The sequence below is a fragment of the Zalophus californianus genome, chromosome 1 (assembly GCF_009762305.2).
Source record: "Zalophus californianus isolate mZalCal1 chromosome 1, mZalCal1.pri.v2, whole genome shotgun sequence".
Lineage (NCBI taxonomy): Eukaryota > Metazoa > Chordata > Mammalia > Carnivora > Otariidae > Zalophus > Zalophus californianus.
Genome location: NC_045595.1, coordinates 57,804,608 through 57,824,154, shown reverse-complemented (window position 1 = coordinate 57,824,154; position 19,547 = coordinate 57,804,608). Strand labels below are relative to the sequence as shown.

Below are 19,547 nucleotides of genomic sequence, written 5' to 3'. Positions count from 1 at the left end.
GCCACTTGGTCACGTTCTCTTGGTTTACAGCCCCCAAGAAGGCCGGTGAGTGCAGAGCTGGGGTGTCCTCCGGGTGTGTGTGAGGTGCAGTCGAGTCCTGCTTTTGCACAGGGTGCCCCAGGTCTCCCCAGGTCTCCCCTGGATGGAAGTGCCTCGTCAGAAAGGCATTTTGCCTGGGAAACTGCCTTCTCCTGGTGGTGGCGTCAGCTGCACACCCCAGCTTCCGGTAAAGTGAGACGCGGGTGATGGGCTGGTGTGGGGCCAGTGTGCGGGCAGCCCTGAGGCCCTCCCGGGAATGTGGGAGGGGACTGGCATCTCACCTGTGACTGCAGCCCACTGTGCTGTCCCCATGTAAAGTGCTGGCAGGAGCCCGTGGCCCACACCTCCCCACCTTTCCAGTCCGGGCCAAGGGGTACCGTTGCCCTTGGCTGTGACAGCAGACTGCACATCCGGTCACTGGCCAGGCAGACCCGTCGCTGAGCCAGGAGGGTTTCCACCCTGCCCTGGACCCCAGCATCACGTGGATGGTGGTGGCAGACAGGAGGGCTGCCCCCCTGCAATGGGCCACGCAGAAGTCTTCCAAGGGCTTCCACTCCAAGGAGAACAGGACTACATTTCCAGGGTGACGTGAGGAAAAGACTTCCCACTCACCTGGGTTTTGAAGCTGTCACGCTTGTCGCAGACAAGGCCTTGCCCCAGACCCTCCATCACCGCCGCTGGCCTGGTGCTTCCTCGGTGACTCCCGAGGGACAGGCGGGCAGGGCCTTCCTCCTCACCTGGGTGTTCCAAGGACAGCCTTAGGCCTTGTCTTAGAAAACTTCAGATTTCTGAGACGGCCTTGGGCAGGGGCCCTGAGACCTGGGGAGGGACCAGTGTTGGAGCCTGGCCCTGCGGAAGCCCGCCGCCGGCGCTGCACTGAGACTGCACCCAGACGGGGCGTGTGGCCTGCCCGGTGCCCCCTCCTGGCCGCTGGCCGCCGGAGCAGGCTCAGAGGCCGCAGACAGGAGCCAGGCAGGCAGGCACTGCGGAATGGCGACGCGGGCAAGGGGCCCGGGTCTGACCTCCAGAAACTCAAATCAGGGAAGCTCCCAGCCCCCAGGGAGGCACCGCACCCTTCCTCGTGCCAGGAATGCGGCCCCGGTGCCAGGCTCTGCCTCGGCTCACCATGCCACCAGGCTGGCCCTTTGTCCTGGGGATACCACAGCGCGGCCGCCTAATGCTCTCCCTTCCCCCCCCCCCGGGGCTGGCCCTGTGCCAGCTACCTCCTACACGTGCTCTCCCTCTCCCACCCCCAAGCCGCCAGAGGCCTTGGAAGAAACAGCACTTCCCCATTTGGTGCAGAAACGGAGATGCAGTGTGACCAGCTGACACACAGCCACTTAGCGGCAGCATCGGGACACGAAACCCAAGGTGCTGTTCCTGCCCCCAGTTCCTGCTTGGCTGCTAGGCCTGCCTGCGGGTGCCTCTGCAGGGGGCATCGTTGGAACCAGGAATGAAGGGCTTAGGAAACCTGCCCCACGCAGAAGCTTCCCCATGCTGACCTCCCCTGGGGCCCTGTAGGGGACCTGCCCTTGTCCGGGGTGTCCTCAGTCCCAGCTGCTGCCCCTGCCCCACGCCCCACCCCAGCCTGCTCCTGCTGAAAGCCTGTCCTGGGCCCAAGTCCCAGCCAGGCTGAGAAGTCCTCGAGAAGCTCAGGTGCAGTGGGGAAGATGGGTGAGCCTCTGATCCCTGCCCCAAGAGGTGGGCCATGTCCTAGGGAAGAGTGTGGCTTCCTGAGGGCCAAGGGGTGGGCATGTGACCACCGTCCAAGGATCAGCAAAAGCTCTAGTACGAACTTTAAAACCCACCAATGCCTGGTTCTGGAGAGTCCCAGGAGTGCCCCTTAGTGGCAATGCCCACCTCACTCCCCTGCCCCAACATTCTGGGACTTTCCATCACCCTGCCCCAGAACCTTTGGCCAGCACACCTCCACATCACCCACTCCTTTCCGTTCGACACACATTATTGAGCCTCTGGGAGTAAAGGGGTCAGGAGTTGACTGTACCCTCAGAAAGCTCATGCCCCAGCAATGGGAATTCTGCAACGTCTGCCAAGCCTCCGCGCTCTCCCCAGTTTGCCTCAGTTTTTGCCGGCCTGACAAATTCCTGTTCACCCTTCAAAGCCCAGCTCAATAAAGCTAGAAACGTCTAAATGCCCATCAGAAGGGGACTGAATAAATTACAGCAGCTCCCTCCCATGGAACAGAACTTGGAGGACATTCCATATACGCTATGAGAAGAATCTCCAAGATGTGCTGTTGAGGGAGAAGCAAACTGCCAAGAAGCAGGAACAGCACTCGCTTCTATCTGTGTTTAAGAAGTTGGGGCCGGGGCGGGGGGGTAAGATTGTGCATCGGGAACAGGTCAAGCAATTTCTCATGAATCTGAACATACACCCATCCTACACCCGGCTCTTCCGCTCCTGGGTATTTACCCAAGAGAAATAAAAATCTATGCCTATACAAAGACTTCTACAGAACGTTTGGGGCACCTGGCTGGCTGTCGGGGGAGCACACGACTCTTGATCTCCAGGTTGTTAAGTTCAAGCCCCACGTTGGGTGTAGGGATTACTTAAAAATAAAAAGAGTGTACATCACACACACATTCTGTAAGACCATTCACTATTTTATGAGAATATATTTGCTGAATATTGGAAAAGAATTAAAAATAAGACAGGCATCTGTAACATTTCTCTCCTTGAAAGAAATAGCTTATTCGTGAAAGCTGAAAAGTGAGAACGGGCCAAACAGCCAACAACAGGTAAATGGATGCCACCCATAGAGCGGCATCTCCAGAAATCGGGACAAAGCACTGATACACACCACAGCATGCGTGAACCTCAGGTGCAGGGGTCTGTATGACTGAAAGGAACCAGTCATGAGACAATCCCATTTTTAAGAAGCCCCGGAGCAGGCAAAGCTTGCTTTGTGAGAAGCAATGTTCTCTGGTGAGAACATCCAGAACAGTGCTCTCTCTCTCTCTCTAGTGTGTTGCAGCCTGACTGGGAAGAGGCACAAGGGAACTTTTCTAGGGCAACAGAAACATCTTTGATAGGGTTTGGGTTTCATTTGTCAAAACTCATGGATTGGTCCCCTTAGGATTAATGCATTTCACTGTGTATAAATTTAACAAAGAAAAACACGGGGTGCCTGGGTGGTCAGATGGTTAAGCGGCTGCCTTTGGCTCACGTAATGATCTCCAGGTCCTGGGATCGAGCCCCGCATTGGGCCCCCTGCTCGGCGGGGAGCCTTCTTCTCCCGCTGCCCCTCCCCCTGCCCATGCGCGCTCTCTCTCTCTCTCTCTCTAATAAATAAAATCTTAAAAAAAGAGAGAGAAACACAAATACTGAACTCTAGATAACTATATGTATATGCTACAGTATTTGGGGATGAAGGGTGACGGCTGCAACTTGCCTTGGAATGAGTGAGAAAAGATTGGATAAACTTGGATGCAGGGAAGGCTGGAGAGCATCCTGATGCTACGGATGGTCACTGTACAGTTCCTGCTACTTTTCATGTTTGAAAACTTTCACACCTGTCGGGCAGCACACTATCCATGTGGCACCGGCTTGTATACACAGAACATCTCTGGCGGGGTACACCGGTGTAAGGCTGGCTGCTTTGGCAGAGGAAGATGGGACGGCTTGAGGGCAGGGGGAGAGGAAAGTTCTCCACTGTACACGCCTTTGCTTTTTACATTTTGAACCATGATCTAAATTATACATTTAAATAAATATATATATGGATATGTATTATTATTATTAGAAACCCAGCTCAGTAAGCTTTCCCTGGCTGCTCTATTCCCACAGGCAGTTTTGGACAGACACTCCCTCCCTGCCCGCCCTGCCTCGGTCTCCATTGCAGGGAGGCGGGCTGGGCCGCTGTGGGTCCGCTGGGATCTTGGTCCCTAAGGCCAGGCTTAGCCTCGCCCGCCACCCTCCGACCGGGCCGGGCCCGGGGCCGAGAGGCGCGACGCGGGGCAGGCGCTGTGCGCGTCTGACCGCGCGAGGGCGCTGTGGCTCCGCTGTGGGGAGGCTCTCCAGACCCCCGGAAAGCGAAAAGGGAGAGGGACTGGCATTGTCCCCGCTGCCGCTCGCCCCTGAGACACCGCCGCCCACCGGATAGGCCGCAGCTGGGCCCCGCCCCCGCGCTTGCCCTCAGTCACTCTGGCCACCGGGCTCCCCGCCTACTAGGCCCCCCCCATCCCCGCTATCCCCGGCCTGGGGCGGCTGGCCTCCCCCTGCGCTCAGGTCACCTCCTCTGGGAAGCCCTCCTGGCGCCTCCCTTAGCACCAGGCCCACGGCTCCTTCCTATCAGTTTATCGACGGGTGGGTGAGCTGACGGCGGTCTCCGAGGCTGACCATCCCAGGCGGCCTGGCTCTTTCCCCCCGAGAGGCTGGGGAACAGGTCACCTCGGGTGCATCTGTGGACTTTGGCGCTGGCGCTCCGCCAGCTCTTCTCCGCGGTCACCTGGTGCGGCGCGGGCAGGACAGGGTGAACCCAGGGCGCCGAGCTGAAGGCGGGGTGTCCTGCGGGGGAGCGCTGTGAGTGTGCCCTTCAGGCGCAGGGCTGGCAGGAGGGCAGGGGCAATCACGAGCCTTGCGATTTGTCCCCTGGGCCATGGGGACCTATGAGAGGGTTTTGAGTAGGGGCCTGACTGGGTCACATCTGGAGTTTCCAAAGATGGCTGGGACAGTGGGGAGAGGCCTGTCAAGGCTGAGGAGCCTGGTGGCCCTGGTAGCAGAGGCCTGGCCCAGGCAGGGGCAGGGAGAAGAGGTCACATTAGCTGTTCCCCCAACTCCCGGCCCTCGGTGCGCTAACAGCTGGGGTCACGCAGGTCCCTGGGTGACCGGGGCACGTGGGCCAGAGCAGGCCTTCGCGACACTTCTGTGCCCGTTGTGCATGGACTTGCCCCAGCCCTGGTGCCTGGGTCCCCCACACGCGTGTCCTGGGTCCTGCCGGGCCCGTGAACACGCGCTACCAGCGTGTGCTCCAGACCCGCACTCCGCCACCCCTCGGTGACTCCTGTGCCCCAGTGGGAGAGGGCGGTGTCACATCCCACCCCGCGCGTCCCTCCGCGGCGGGGTCCGCGCGCCCGCGCCCTCCCCGCCGCTGCCCGCGTCCCCATTAATCACGCGACGCTGACGGCGCCGATCTGCGCGCGGGCGGCGTGACGGGGACGGTGACGGCGGGTGACGGAGCGGGCAATCGGCGGGCGCCCATCGGCCCATCTTATCGCGCCGGCCCAGCCGCCGCCCGCCGCGCGCCGCCCATTGATCGCGCCGGGCCGGGGCCGGGGGTCAGCGCGGGCCGGGCCGGTCTGACAGCCGCATCCATCGCCGCCCAGACGCGCGCTGATGGCGGCACGGGCGGCGCGGCCCGGCCATTAATCACCGCGCCTGCCGCCGAGTGACGGGGAGGGGCGACGGGGCCAGCCGGGCCGACAGCCAGCCCCCGCGGCCGGCCCGCCCCTTCCCCAGCACCCGGCCCTGCTGCGCGGCTCGCCCCGCACCCTGGGCTGCCCAGTCACCGTGCGCCGGCCTCGTCCCCGGGGGCCTGCCGCCCTGGGGTGAATGGGAGGGGGAGGCGTGGTGAGCGCCCAGTAGGTGGGCCCAGGTGGACCCTACTCTGCTCCCCGCCTGGACGGTTTCCCAGAGACCAAAAGGGAGGGTTGGCCGGGCCGAGTGGTCGCTACTGCTTGGACGGCACAAGGGGGCAGCCGTGTCTCCCCTCTGGCTGCTCCAGCCCTGTCTTGGAGGGGGCTTGGGGGGCCCAGGGGCCCAGTGAGGGGCAGCACATGGTTTTTGCAAGTTGTAAACACAGAGGGAAAAGCTCATGCCTTGGCCGGTTCTCTCTTCCCTGCTCCGAAACTTGTGTGGCCCTGAGCAGGAGCTGGTCCTTTGCGCCCAACAGAAGGGTCTAGCCACCTGGGATTTCCAGGCCTTTCCAAGGGCCTGCTGCCTGAGATAGCGAGGGGTGAAGGCTAGCCAGCTTCTGCCTCCTGTTGGACAAACTGGGACCTCTTCTCCCAAGAGGGACAGGAATTGGGAACTCTTTGCTGAATTTCAGTACATCTGCAGTGCCTGATGCAGCCACACAGCACTTCCACATGTCCCCACATCCATCTAATGGGATAAGATTGCCCCCATCTTGGGCGCCTGGGTGGCTCAGTTGGTTAAGTGTCTGCCTTTGGCTCAGGTCATGATCCCAGGGTCCTGGGATCGAGTCCCGCATCGGGCTCCCTGCTCCTTGGGAGCCTGCTTCTCCCTCTGCCTCTCTCTCTCTCCCCGTCTCTCATGAATAAATAAAATCTTTAAAAAAAAAAAAAAAAAAGATTGCCCCCATCTTATAGATGAGGAAACCAAAGCTCAGAGGACCAGAAGGGACTAGCCTCATCAGGACCAAGGGCCAAACCCAATCAAAACCTCATCCCTGTGTGCTGTGCCGCCAGCACCGGGTTGCTCCTGTCTCCCACCTGTCACCGGTCTGGGACCAAGAGCAGGTCTGGCCACCGGGAGTGCTGAGGACTGCCGGGTGACCAATGTCTGCTGCTTTCCTGGCAGAAGCCTGCTGACCCTGGGGTCAGCTATGGAGGCCAACAGGGAGTACACCCCCACTGTTGTGCAGCTGATTTATTAGAAAAACATTGAGGAATGTTTGCTAACCAGGAAGTCCCTTTCTGGTGTGACACCACCATCTATCTGTTTAGTCCTAAAAACACAGTAGTATCCTGTGAACCAATCTAGGGAGTGCATCCTAAGAGGTGTGATGGTAAGAAGACATTTGGGCTGAGGAGGGGGACAAGAGGGCTTCCCAGCGAGACCTGGGGACATTGTCTTTCAGGAGCCCTTCCAGCATATTCACACACATCTCTGCATCTCCAAGGCCATGAGCAGAGAATTAGGGAGCTGGGATTTACATGCAAACACTCCCTCCCCTTGCCAGGAGGCCCCCAGGAGAGCCTGGGCCCAGAGCTTGGAACACCAGCCACTTCTATGACCAGCCCCCACCCTGACTCACTTTAATATTACAACAATTTTTCACGCCGGAGCTGAAATAGTGCAAAAAATGGGGCTGCTGTAATTGTTGTTAGATTGTGTGTCAGCCTGATAAGATATAACAAATATTTTCCTCCCCACGAGGGTCTGTTTCCCTCTTGGTAATGGATGGAGAAACTTCTCATAGTCGGCAAGGGATCGGTCGTAAAAACTTCGCCTGGAAGATTAATGCAATAATCACAGGCCTTGCTGGAAAAAATAGGAGGAAAATTAAAATAACCCAACCTTCCTACCTATCCAGAACCATCTCCCTCACTGGAGCACAGATGAGCGAGGTGGGCCAGCTCCCTGGGCACCACCAAGGCCAAGATCCTGGAGGAGCTGGAGCAGGGGGCTGTGACCAACCGCCCCCCCCCCACCCCTCCTCACCCAGACTTGCTCTGGCCATCCAGGTTCCCAGAGCAGCTGGGAGGACTCTGTCCTCACCTGTGCTGGAGAGGTTTGCCAGCACCCCTGCTTCTATCCTGCTCCTCAAACCCTGTGGAAGATTTGGGGGCTGGGGGAAGAGGTCCCGCTGGGGCAGAGCTTGCCCTGGTCCTCTGGGGCATCCGAGGCAAGTCAGCGTCCTCACACCTGAGCCTGCTGGCCTCACCGGCCTGGTACGGAGCTCAGATCTTGAAGGCCCCACTGCCAACTCAGCGCAGAGGAAGGTGGTGGTACAGCTGTAGGGGTTAGGAGCACAGACTCCTGCCTGGCTGACTGCAAATGCTGGCTCCACCTCTTACTAGCTGACCAGGACTGAACTTGTCCCAATCTCCTGGGGCTACTGTGAGAACACGGAAGGAGATGGCTCTAGTACCTAATAGCTCTCGCCACACCTTAGGTATCATTCTTCTTTTCTACCGTGGCTTGGGTTGGGAGGCCAGGGGCACAGGAACAAGGACAGAGGATCTGGGCAGCCCAGGCAGGCTGCAGAGTTCAGCCCTGACTTCAGAAAGTATCTCACCATGCCCCACCAGACCCAGTCTCCTCCCTGCCCCCACTTCCCCCAAGACCCCCATGCGGGCACCTCCCTCAGGGTCCAGGCCCACAGAAGATCCACAGATTAGCTGGGGCCTTCCTGGGGCATGAGTATGGCCAGGGGACCCTCGGAGGGCTAGATGGACGCCCACAGCATGACCTCAGCCCTCCTGCCTGGAGTGTCCTGGACATGCTCGGGCGGGTATCAGTCATGGGACAATAGTTGCGCCTGCCCCACAAGGCCCTCGTGGCTGACTGGGATTAAAGCCCTGACTGGATCAAGATACCCATCTTGGTGGGTCCCCTCTCCTGTCCACTGAGAGCACAGAGGCCCTGCGCATGTGGGCAGAGAACCAACAACGAGCCTTTCCTGAGGCACCACTTCTGTGGCTAAGCTGGCTGACGAGGCCTGCGCGGGGCAGAGGCAGAAAGTTGTGCTCATGCTACCAGGCAAGATGTCCCACTGTGCTGTCAGGGCTGCCATTGCCCCTTCCTCTCATGGGGCTGAAAGCCCCACTCGGTGGACTAATATGTCAAAGGGACACAGGAGCCAACCGAAAGAGCTCTCAACAGTCAAAACTGGACCAATCTGAGCCACAGAATAATGTAGTATTGGATTATAACCCCAAGTATATGATAAATATCCCTGAACCACACTGATATAAATGATTGAGTAAATACACAAATGGGAGACAATGGGAAGAACAGATACCTCCTGTGAAGAATTCCAAATAATTTATGTAGATACACAGCTCTCAAGAAGATGGAGCAGAGGGGCGCCTGGGTGGCTCAGTTGGTTAAGCATCTGCCGTCAGCTCAGGTCATGATCTCAGGGTCCTGGGATCAAGTCCCGGGTCAGGTTCCCTGCTCGGTTATCTGCTTCTCCCTCTAGCCTCCCCCGTTCCTCATGCATGCGCTCTCTCTCAAATCTTTAAAAAAAAAAGGGGGGGGTGGAGCAGAACTCCCCAGCCTTACGTGTGGGCTGCTTAGTGACTCCTTCCAAAGAGGACACCATGAAGGATGCACACGACAACCAGGTGACTGAGGCCAGCCATCAACAGGGGGAAGTCACAACAACACGCGAACCCTCAATGCAGTGTGATGGCAATGGCACTGCACCTCTGTGGTCTGCCACCAAGAACCCAAAACCCTGGGTCACCACGAGAAACACATCAAACCAACCCGCTGCAGGATATTCAACAGAACACCTGACCAGCACGCCTCTTCCCGTCAATGTAGAAAAAACAAGGAACTGTCCTAGCCAAGAGGAACTGAAGGAGGGTATGATGGCTAAATGTAACGTGACATCCTGGGCGGGATCCTGGGACAGATGAGGCCGCTCAGTAACCCAGGAAAGGCGAGTAGGGTATAATAACATATTAACTTTGGCTCATTAGCTGGGACAATGTGCCAAACCAGCACTGTAGGATATTAACAGTTAAGCAAAGTGGCGTGAGGTATATGGGAACTCCCTGTACTATCTTCACAACAATTCTGGAAATCTAAAATTATTCTAAAATACAGTTTATTTTTAAAAAAATTAGAGAGAGACAGGTCATCAAAATAACCTACAAGGATTTATTAGAAAACATGCCAGGTGAGGCAGGGTTCCTTCAAAGCAACCACAGGAGAAGTTACAATAATTTAAAAAGCAACACTTTTCACACTGAGCTGGTGCTGCCCGCCGTGGCCGAAGGGGACAGAGCCCAAAGCGCAGGGCGAGCCTCCTGCTCGCAGGCGGCACCCAGCCAGGCACACCCGGAGTCTCTCCAGAACACCTCAGCTGTCTTCACTTCATGTACTTATCCTGCTGGTCAGCCAGGATTTTGGCCGAGGACTTGGCATCATAGAAGAGCTCACTGATTTCCTCGACATGCTCTTTCTCGATACTGTCCTTCCCATTGATCTTAGCCAGCAAGTTGGCTGGGGTCAGCAGCTGCACCGAGTACCTAGAGTGACAGGGGCCAGGGCAGGGGTGAGACGGGGCCACAGGTGGCAGCCCCCTCACCACACCAGCAAGACCTGCCGTCTCATGACCCCATCAGAGGAGGGAAGTCACCGGCACGACACATCCTAGCCCCCAAATCTCTGTCAGTCTAGAAGTTCTCTGTAACAGCAGTAACTACATTGCTATTTTATTTCAAAGAGACCACAGGGGCGCCTGGCTGGCTCAGTTGGTTAAGCGTCTGACTCTGGATCTCAGCTCAGGTTGAGTTCAAGCCCTATGTTGGGCTCCACACTGGGTGTGGAGCCTACTTACAAAAGTAAATAAGGGGGGACTGGGTGGCTCAGTCGTTAAGCGTCTGCCTTCGGCTCAGGTCATGATCCCAGGGTGCCCGAAGCCTGCTTCTCCCTCTCCCACTCCCCCTGCTGTGTTCCCTCTCTCGCTGTGCCTCTGTCAAATAAATAAAATCTTAAAAAAAAAAAAAGTAAATAAAATAAAATCTTTAGCAGGGGGGACCACAAACTGTGGTGTACACAGGCACAGGCCAGAAATGCTAAGGCCCAGACTGGGACACTGCACAGAGCAGGCAAATGAACACATAGCCAACTAAAAGCACATCCCCCCTGCAAAGCCACGGAACTCTGGGAGTTTTTAGAGCACCGCTCCACCCAAATAAAACAGCCTGCAGTTCTGCTTCAACCTTGGAGGAAGGAACAGACTCAAAGGGAAACAGAAATAGGGACTTGGGTCATGATTTCCCAAGCACTAAGCGGGACATCCTACAGGCAGCTGGCTTCAGACCCCTGGTGAAGTCAGGAGAGCAATCTGTGCCCACACCCGCCCTCCCCCTCCTTGCCCGCCTCAGCCTGGAGAAGAGCCCCAGGGGAGGGGCCAAGCACAGCCCGGCCAGTGAGCCGTCTGCCTTGGACCCTGATCTCGGGATCGTCTGTCGCCTCCACCAAGGAGGCTGGCAAGCTCTCCACACAGGGGAGCATCTGCTACAGGACAAGGGGACCTAACCTGTTACTCTAGCTCTATGAGCATCATCACCTGAATATTCCACATTCTAAATCACAGTGCCCAGGACAAGACCCATCATAGCAATGAGGGCAGACATGGTCCTATGCCCCGTGAGAGGGATCCGCCTTTATGTCCCAGGGCCCTCCGGTGGCCCCACTGGGCCCTTGGGCAGGCACCAGCAGGTGGGGAGCAGCTCCGGGGAGACGCGCTCACCTCAGAGTCGTCTTGGTACCGATCTCCCCCAGGTGGTTCAGCGCCTCCTCACTGATGTTGATTCCTTCTGTCTGGGCTCGGATTTTAATGATCTTTTGGAGGAGAAAGACCATGATCAACAGTGACTGACCTCAAGTGTCCCCTTTATCAAGTGCTTTAAAAACGACCTTGTCCCATGTGTCCTGCATCATCAGTGCTAAAGAGGCCCAAACCCAGGCTGGAGGGGCAGAGAGCTGGCCTCCGCCCAGGACTTCTGGCCTGGCACACCTTGGGGCTCTAGCCAAACCACATTCTGTGTGAACAGCTTACAGCCTGGGCTCACAGTGACTAGAAGGCGGCTGGTACCCCTGGAGGTGTGCACCAGGGTAGCTCAGCCCCTGCCTCCCCAGCCTCCCTAATGCAGTTCCTAGATCTGGAGAACACAGGCCCCTCCGAAACCTGCCAGGGCTCCCTCCAGGGCTCTAACCTTCCTCCCCAGCATGGGCACCACCACCTATAAGCACTCAGGCAAGAAGAGACATTTTTTATTTGCTTGATAAATACGATGATTAAATAAATCAAAAAAGTTACTTTTAAAGATTTACCAGCCCTCATAACATCACTGGGAGATATCTAATCTATCACGAAGAGGCTGACGCTTGTTGCAGTGTGAAGATCCTGGTGAAGCCGAGGGGAGGCGGGCTGGCGGCAGGGCCGCTGTAACACACATGGCCCCAGGATCCTGCAGGCGCACCAGCACTGAGTGATAAGGGGCAGCTGGGATAATGATGTTGTGTGTTGGGGAGCCGAGATAACTCGAGGACTTCGAGCCTCATATAATACAGGAATTTTTCACTTTGGCAGCTTCGTAAACAAGATATCAAGAAGCCCTTGTTTAAATTAAAGCCATAAAAACACCCAAGGTAGAGGAATAGGAAACGGGAAAGACTGAGTCCCCAGCCAAACCCTTGCAAGGGGAAGAGAGGGACCAGAGGTTCAGGAGCCAGACTCTGAATTCACACCAGCCCTGAGGCTCTGAGGCAGAGACCCACTGGGGCAGGCCGCTCAGCATCTGGGAACTCCGGTGAGGGCCCCTCGCATGGCAGCTGCCGTGAATGGGGAAAGTCGTGCTCCAGAGGAAAGCCAGGTCTCACAGAACTGGACCAGGGCAGAGGCCAAGGTAGCCAAGGCTGCACGAGCCAGGACAGGTGGCACGTCTGCCGCAGGCCGCTGGTGCCGCAGGGCGGAGGGCAGGTGCTTTCAGGGAAGTTCCATCTGGTCCAAAGAGACTCAAAACTTAGACTTCTGTATGAGATGTCCCAATTTCTAAATGTTGGCAACTTGTTTGAATCACTCACAATCACAGCACTGGCTACATAAAACTTTTCATTCAGCCAGTGGGCTGCCATGTATGACCTCTGTCAAAAGACTCTTAGCTTGTGCATGAGGAATTCCACTGTCCAGGGGCCAAAGCTAAATGGAGCCGAGGCGAGGGAAGTTACTGGATAGGCCTAAGGATGGCACAAAAAAGAGCAGGAAGAGAGATCCCTGCTCCTGACTCCAACCACAGGAGTCCCCTCTGACCACACCAGCCAGAGCCAGAGAGGTTTGTGCTCTACCAGAAAAGGGCTTTGCCCTGACAGCTGGGGATTAAGGAAACCTCCAGGTCCTGCCAAGAAAAATGTCCTCCGGGGGACTTCGGAAACTCTAGGGAGATGCAAATACTGAATCCGAGAGTCTGGTCAAGGAGAGAGCTTCAGCCCAGAGCATCTGGCCTTCAGCAAGTTGTACAGCATTCAGAGTCGGGCTTCAGGAATGTCAGGGCCGCTCTGCTCTCACTCTCTCTCTCTTGCCAGCAGGTCAGAGCAATCCCAAGAGCTCCTGTTTCAGACTGCTCGGAAACGGACAGTTCATAAATTAGATCTTTAATCATTTAATAACCTGCAGGGATAGTTTATGAGGGTGTCGGCACTGATGGCAGAGTACACAAGTTATATTTACTTTGTTTTTTTAAAAACTTACCCAGGCTCCAGTAAAAATGCTGAGGTTATCCCTTGAGCCCATCAGAACAAAGCAATGCGCGTCCTGGCAGCTGCAGTGACCTCTGCTCACCCTCCTGACTGAGCCAAGAAGGGAACCAGCCCAGGAGCCAGAAGCACAGTGCAGAACTTTTCAGGAGAGCTCGGACCCTGTGCTCCAGGGTCGAATGGAGGCAACAAAGGTGAACTGGCTCTGAGTGGGGTCCCAGCTCTGCAGCTTATCTTTGTGACCACAGGACCTTTGTAGTTCGGGAACCTTAAAGCCTGGTTACTGGGAGTTGCTATAAGGCCCCCAGCGGGTGGTGAACACCTGTAAGCCATTAGTAGCTGTAATAACTGCGCTGGGACAAAGGATGGCCAGCCTGGTCCCCTCCCTCGGTTACTGTCCCTCAGTCCTCACAACCTGGAAAAGAGAGAGCAGACCTTCCAGAGGACAAAGAAGGCCAAGGATCACAGAGGTGTGCCAGTGGCTCAAGTCACTCGGCCACAAAGCACCTCAAGTGGGTGGGGCTGCCTCTCCTGGCAGGACGACACGGGGCTCCTGTCCCACGGTAAGGTTTTGGGGGGGGCAACCAACTTTTCCTTTGCTTCTGCCTCTGCTTCTGTTCAGTGAATGCCTTGGCTTCAACCTACCATTCATCCAGGAGCCGGAGACCACAATCTGGTGCCAGGGCCCCGGCCATGGACACTGTGTCCCCAACAGTGCGCCCGCGGCCGCCCCCCACTGTTACGGCTCTGGTGGTCCCCAGCTCCCTACATCACCATGGCACTGGTGGGCACTGGCCAACAACGAGCGTCGGCGGGGCGGGGCTGGGGGGAGACCATGGTGAGCAGGGGGGCTGCCAGGGAGTGCCCCGGAGAGGCAAAAGGAAAGGCCATGCTCACAAACTGCCACAGGGAATCCACCCCCAACTGAGCTATGTCTAGCAGGTGGGAGCTAGTGGCCCGGTGAGGAAGAACATGGGTTTCTGGACCAGGCAGCCTGGACTCTGGTTTGTCAGTCTTGTCACTTACTGGCCACTGACAAGTTTTATGAACTTGGGCAGACGAGTGGGCCTGGGTCTCTGTGTCCTCATCTTTAAGAATGACAGTGACAATAGCTCTCCCACCTCACAGGTAATGGGGAGCAAATGGAATCACATTGCTAAGTGTGTCCACAGGCCCAGCATGACATCCAACAAAGAGGGCCTGTGCTCTGTGAGAGGAGAGGGTCCAGGCAGGGCCCGCTGAGACATCAGTGCAGCCCTGGTCCACCTGGTCTGTGGCCACACGGACCCCGCAGTGAGAGACCTATGCCGGGAGCAAGATTCTCTGGCACAAGGGTGGGCCGGGCAGGGCAAGAGCCCAGCAGTGCTGCCCCAGTGGGACACCAACCTAGGGCGCAACCCACCACTGAGCACGTGGCCTGGGCTCCGCACCCAGGACTTGCCACTCACGGACTGAGCCATACACAGGAAGAGAGGGGATCAAGGACTACCTGGCAGTACCAGGAAGAGGACTAGAAATTCTAAGTGTAAAGTGCCTGGGCACGTGGTGCTCCAACTCCAGATCAAGCAAGAGACGAACCCTGTGTGGAGAGCTGGGACGGTGCCCCCCGGGGTAAGGCCCGACTGCAGACACCTGCTTCATTTCCCATCCTCAGGCCTAATGCACATCCAGCTCGCACAGAATTCTGAGTATCCGCTCTGAGTCAGGTATACCTCCTTCAGCCTCTTATAGGCTAGTTTTAGGACCACCACTTCCAGGGGCCCCTCTAAGTTGTGTGACCCTGCTTCACCATCATCTCTATGGCCTCCACAGCCCCCAGGAGACCTGCCACTAGTCACACTGGTTGCAGCAGATAGTCGCTCGCCCCACTCCAGGTTCTGTGCCCTTTTGGAGCCAGCCTGCTGTGGGTTCTGGTGGGATGGAGTACTTGGCTTTGCCTACTCAGCAGAAGAGGCCTCGGACAGGGGCTGGCCGAGACACCAAGAATGACTGCTAAATCATATCTTATTGCCTCTGTCCTATAGCTGGTGGCCTCCCTAATGGCTGTCATCAAGTTGATTTTTTCACTATCCCTTTCCTAAAGTTTATCAGAATGCATGTAGTAGAAGAGACAACAGCCAGGACCCACAGACCTTAGCTGAGGTTTGGGCACACCTCAGGCAACGTCTCATCAGCCCACCCATCTTTCGGACGGGAGGACTGAAGCCCCGGAGTACTGTGACTTGCCCAAGGCCAGCAGCTAAGTGCCAGAATGGTGGTGGAAGCCAGGTCTGCTCCATGGATACCTTTCTGCACAGCAACAGGGAACGCTAGGAGTAAATGAGGGGAGAAGAGGGAAGGGCGGGGCAAGGGAGGCTCACCTGTTTCATTTCCTGTGGGGTGTACAGCATGGTCCGGATGATCATCACACGGTCCAGAAGGTCAAGAGGGATGCCATGAGGAGAGGTGATGTCTTCAGTACCCCTGCAAGGACCAAAATGATCACATCACCCAGGCCTCTCTGAGACCAGAAACTGGATACTGGAAACATGGCTGAGGTACTCACAATGACAAAGCAGGCAATTCAATCCTGAGTCAACCCATGACCACAGAGTGAACCAATTAACATTCAGGTGGCATCAAAAACAACTTCATTATTTTAGCAAGTGTCAATACAATAGGAAATTTGGGAAAGAGGGAAAAAAAGGCCACCTAAAATCCTATTAAAAATATTCATACAGATATTTACCAAATTTTCATATAGATGTCTTTATAAATCACACTAAGTGTGTAGATTTTTTTTGCTTTTGTCCATGCTGCTTCAGTTTTAATAACCCATGAAGGGGGCACCTGGGTGGCTCATTCAGTTAAGTGTCTGCCTGCTCAGGTTGTGATCCCAGGGTCCTTCCTGGGATGGAGCCCCACATCCCCACATCAGGCTCCCTGCTCATTGGGGAGTCTGCTTCTCCCTCTGCCTCTGTCCTCCCCACTGCTCGTGCAGGCACGCACTCTCTCCCTCTCTCTCAAATAAATAAATAAAATCTTAAAAAAAAAAAAACCCATCAAGTATTTTCCTTAACCCAAACTGTTGGGCATTTAGGTAGTTTCCAACTGTTGCTATTATTAATGATGTTTGATAAATAATTTCATGCATACAGCCATAAACATTTCCTCAGCAACTCTCAGAGTACCTGCTACAATCCTGAATATGTTTGAATGAATGAGTGAACTAATTTCCACAGCTACATGAGTGATCTGATCTCAGTGCATTATAACCAGCACAGGATATTCTAATTCTTAAATATTTTGCTGCTTTAATGGTTTAGAAAAAGAAAGGGTAACACTTTGTTTGAATTTACAATTCCTTGATTATTAGTGAATCATTTGAATGTTTCCCTTAGATCCACTGATTATTTTCTTGCCTTTTGGGAACTGTCTAATCATGTCCTTTGTGCCTATTTTTCTCTCGAATCCTTAGCCAAGCCATAGGAAGAGCGGCCCAGGAGGGAGCCCTGCCAACCCATGAGGCCACGAGACACCAACTGCCCAACAGGAGGCATGCCGAGCAGAGCTGGTAGCACACAAGGTCAGCTTCAGCCGCTGTGTCTGAAAGCCCAATGTGCTATTATGCCGTGTGCTCCTGCCTCAGCCTCCGAGAGTCGCAGCAGCAGCTCGATTCAGCACTGACTCTGGCATTCCTAAACTTACGCCAGACTGCAGAGTCTATGGGGTCATAACTCATCAATAGAACAGAGAACAAGGCAGGTCATTTGGATTTAGTTGTTAATATTACCAGAATATTCAGTTTCAAATACAAGTGAGCATTCAAGAAATACAACTTCAGTAAAGAAATCTAGCTGTTGAAATTCTATCCAGGGGCGCCTGGGTGGCTCAGTCGTTAAGCGTCTGCCTTTGGCTCAGGTCATGACCCCAGGGTCCTGGGATCGAGCCCCGCATCGGGCTCCCTGCTCAGCGGGGAGTCTGCTTCTCTCTCCCACTCCCCCTGCTTGTATTCCCTCTCTCACTGTGTCCCTCTCTGTCAAATAAATAAATAAAATCTTTACCAAAAAAAAAGATTTTATTTATTTATCTGGGAGAGAGCGAGCGAGAGAGCACAAGCGGGGGGGCGCTGGGCAGCAGAGGGAGAGGGAAAAGCAGACTTCCCGCTGAGCAGGGAGCCTGATGTGGGGCTCGATCCCAGGACCCTGGGATCATGACCCGAGCCGAAGGTAGACGCTCAACCAACTGAGCCACGCAGGTGCCCCTTAACCCACAAATTCTTAAGCGAAAGGGCATCTTTATTTTTCTCCAACCTTTCCAATAAAGTTGTTCACCAAGACGCAAAACTCCAGTTTTTTTCAGATTTTTTTTCTTTAAATTTAATTTGATGTTTCCTTTTTTATGCAAAAAACAAAGAAAAATCTCTTACAGTTTTGAATCCACAAAACTAAAAATTTAAACAAAAAGGTCCGCTTAAAGACTGCCAAGTATTTTTCAGGAATTAAAGCCGAAACATTTGTCCAAGCTATGAAACTTAGGTACAAAGTTTCTTTTAGAAAACATATTAGTAAAAAATAGTTTCTGGGATTCTATGCTGCAAAAATCCCACAAAAGGGTCTGTCCCATCACTTGCTAAGTGGGTGAGGGACCGGAAGCCCCTATTTACCAGTGCTCCTCCAGGGGGGGCGGTGAGCCCAAAAGGAGCTCTCAGTGCAGAGCAATCACTGTCTGACAAGGCTGCCATAACTGTCAGTATAGATTATAAAATTGCTAATAATAAACTGCAACAATTACATTTTGGCTAAAATTGCAGATTTATTCTTGTACCCAGAGGCTCCTTTCTGGCTTTGGTGTCAGCCCAATATTGATTTCACCATTAGGCCATTTGACAATTGTTCCAACTGTGTTAATGCCATGCCTCTTCCAGATATATAGTTTTGGGCTGTGATGCCACAGACCTAATTCTCCTTAGAATCCAATATGGTCTATCTGCAGGAACAAGGTCACTGTACTTCTGTATCCTATAGCTACACTTACAAGTGCAAAGGGTTGACTCAATTGTGAACGTTTCCATCTTACTATAATTCAAGGTTCCTCCGCTGACACTTTTGACATTGTGGACCAAATAATTTTTGTAGGGGCTTCTCCTGGGCATTATAGGATGTTCAGCAGCATCCCTGGCCTCTACCCACCAGATGCCAGTAGCACCCAAAGTCATGACAAGTCACAACGTCCCTGGCTGAGAATCACTGCCTGACTGCTTCTTTATATAACCCTGTGGCTACAGGAACACAGATACCACAAAGCTTTTCTGATGACAGGAGACGCAGTGGAGAACACCTCTCTGGGTAATGTGAAGGGTAACTCCCGTAAGTCCACTGCACCCTGGCTCAGTGGACACAGGCAGAGTCCTAAGAAGAAAACCATTTGCTTTTCTGATGAAGCTGCCGAGACGATTCACTGAAGAACAAATGGTCCTGGGACAGTCGGACATCTACATGTAAAGGAGTGAAGCTGGACATACCTCTTCCTTAGACTATACACAAAATTAACCACAAATGATCATAAACCTAAACGTAAAGGCTAAAACTACAGAACTCTTAGAAGAGATCACAGGTGTAAATCTTTGTGACCTTAAATGTTTTTTCGGATATGAGCCCAAAAAACACAAGCAACCAAAGAAATAAGAGAAAAACTGGACGGCATCAAAACTTAAAGACACTATCAAGAAACTGAAAAAACCACCCACAGGATTGGAGGAAAATATTTGCAAATCATACATCTGGTACAGGTCTAGTATCAGAATACATAAAGAATTCTTAGATCTCATAATAAGAAGACAACCTGAATAAAAAAAAATGGGCAAATGAGAGTAACAGACAATTCTCCCCAGAAGACATACAAATGGCTGTGAAACACATGAAAAGATGCTCAAAATCAATAGCCAAATGCAAATCAAAACCACTGTGAACTACCACTTCACACCCCCGTGGAAGGCTAGACTATAAACGTCCGTAGTAAGTGTCGTCTAGATTGTGGAGCAACTGGACCCCTCAGCCACTGCTGGTGAGAATGGTGAGCCGCTGTGGAAAGCAGTCTGGCAGTTCCTTGAAAGGTTAAAAAGAATTCCCATCGGACCCAATAATTCCACTGATAGGTATGTCCCCAAGAGAAATAAAAACAAAAGTCTACGTAAAAAGTTGTACACAGATGTTCAGGGCAACATTATTCATAAGAGCCACAGAGTAAAAACAACCCAATGACTCAATGTCCATCAACTAATTAAAGGGTCAGTGTATTATTAAATAGTCCACATTTTGGAATACTAT

General features: G+C 54.0%; 1 protein-coding gene across 2 annotated transcripts in view; it reads right to left on the bottom strand.

Annotated features, from left to right (window-relative positions):
* Window positions 1-9,613: 9,613 nt before the first annotated feature.
* The window catches only part of RUVBL1 (RuvB like AAA ATPase 1), a 41,097-nt gene continuing 31,163 nt past the window's right edge, over window positions 9,614-19,547 (bottom strand). Inside the window, exons 9-11 of one of the 2 annotated variants that reach the window (XM_027587246.2) lie at window positions 15,600-15,702; window positions 11,234-11,325; window positions 9,614-10,004 (exon numbers count right to left, since the gene is read on the bottom strand). In XM_027587246.2, coding sequence (XP_027443047.1) covers window positions 9,845-10,004; window positions 11,234-11,325; window positions 15,600-15,702 — 355 coding nt within the window. In that variant the 3' untranslated portion in view covers window positions 9,614-9,844. The remainder of the gene's footprint in view (window positions 10,005-11,233; window positions 11,326-15,599; window positions 15,703-19,547) is intronic. The other variant, XM_027587247.1, reaches the window with a different exon arrangement.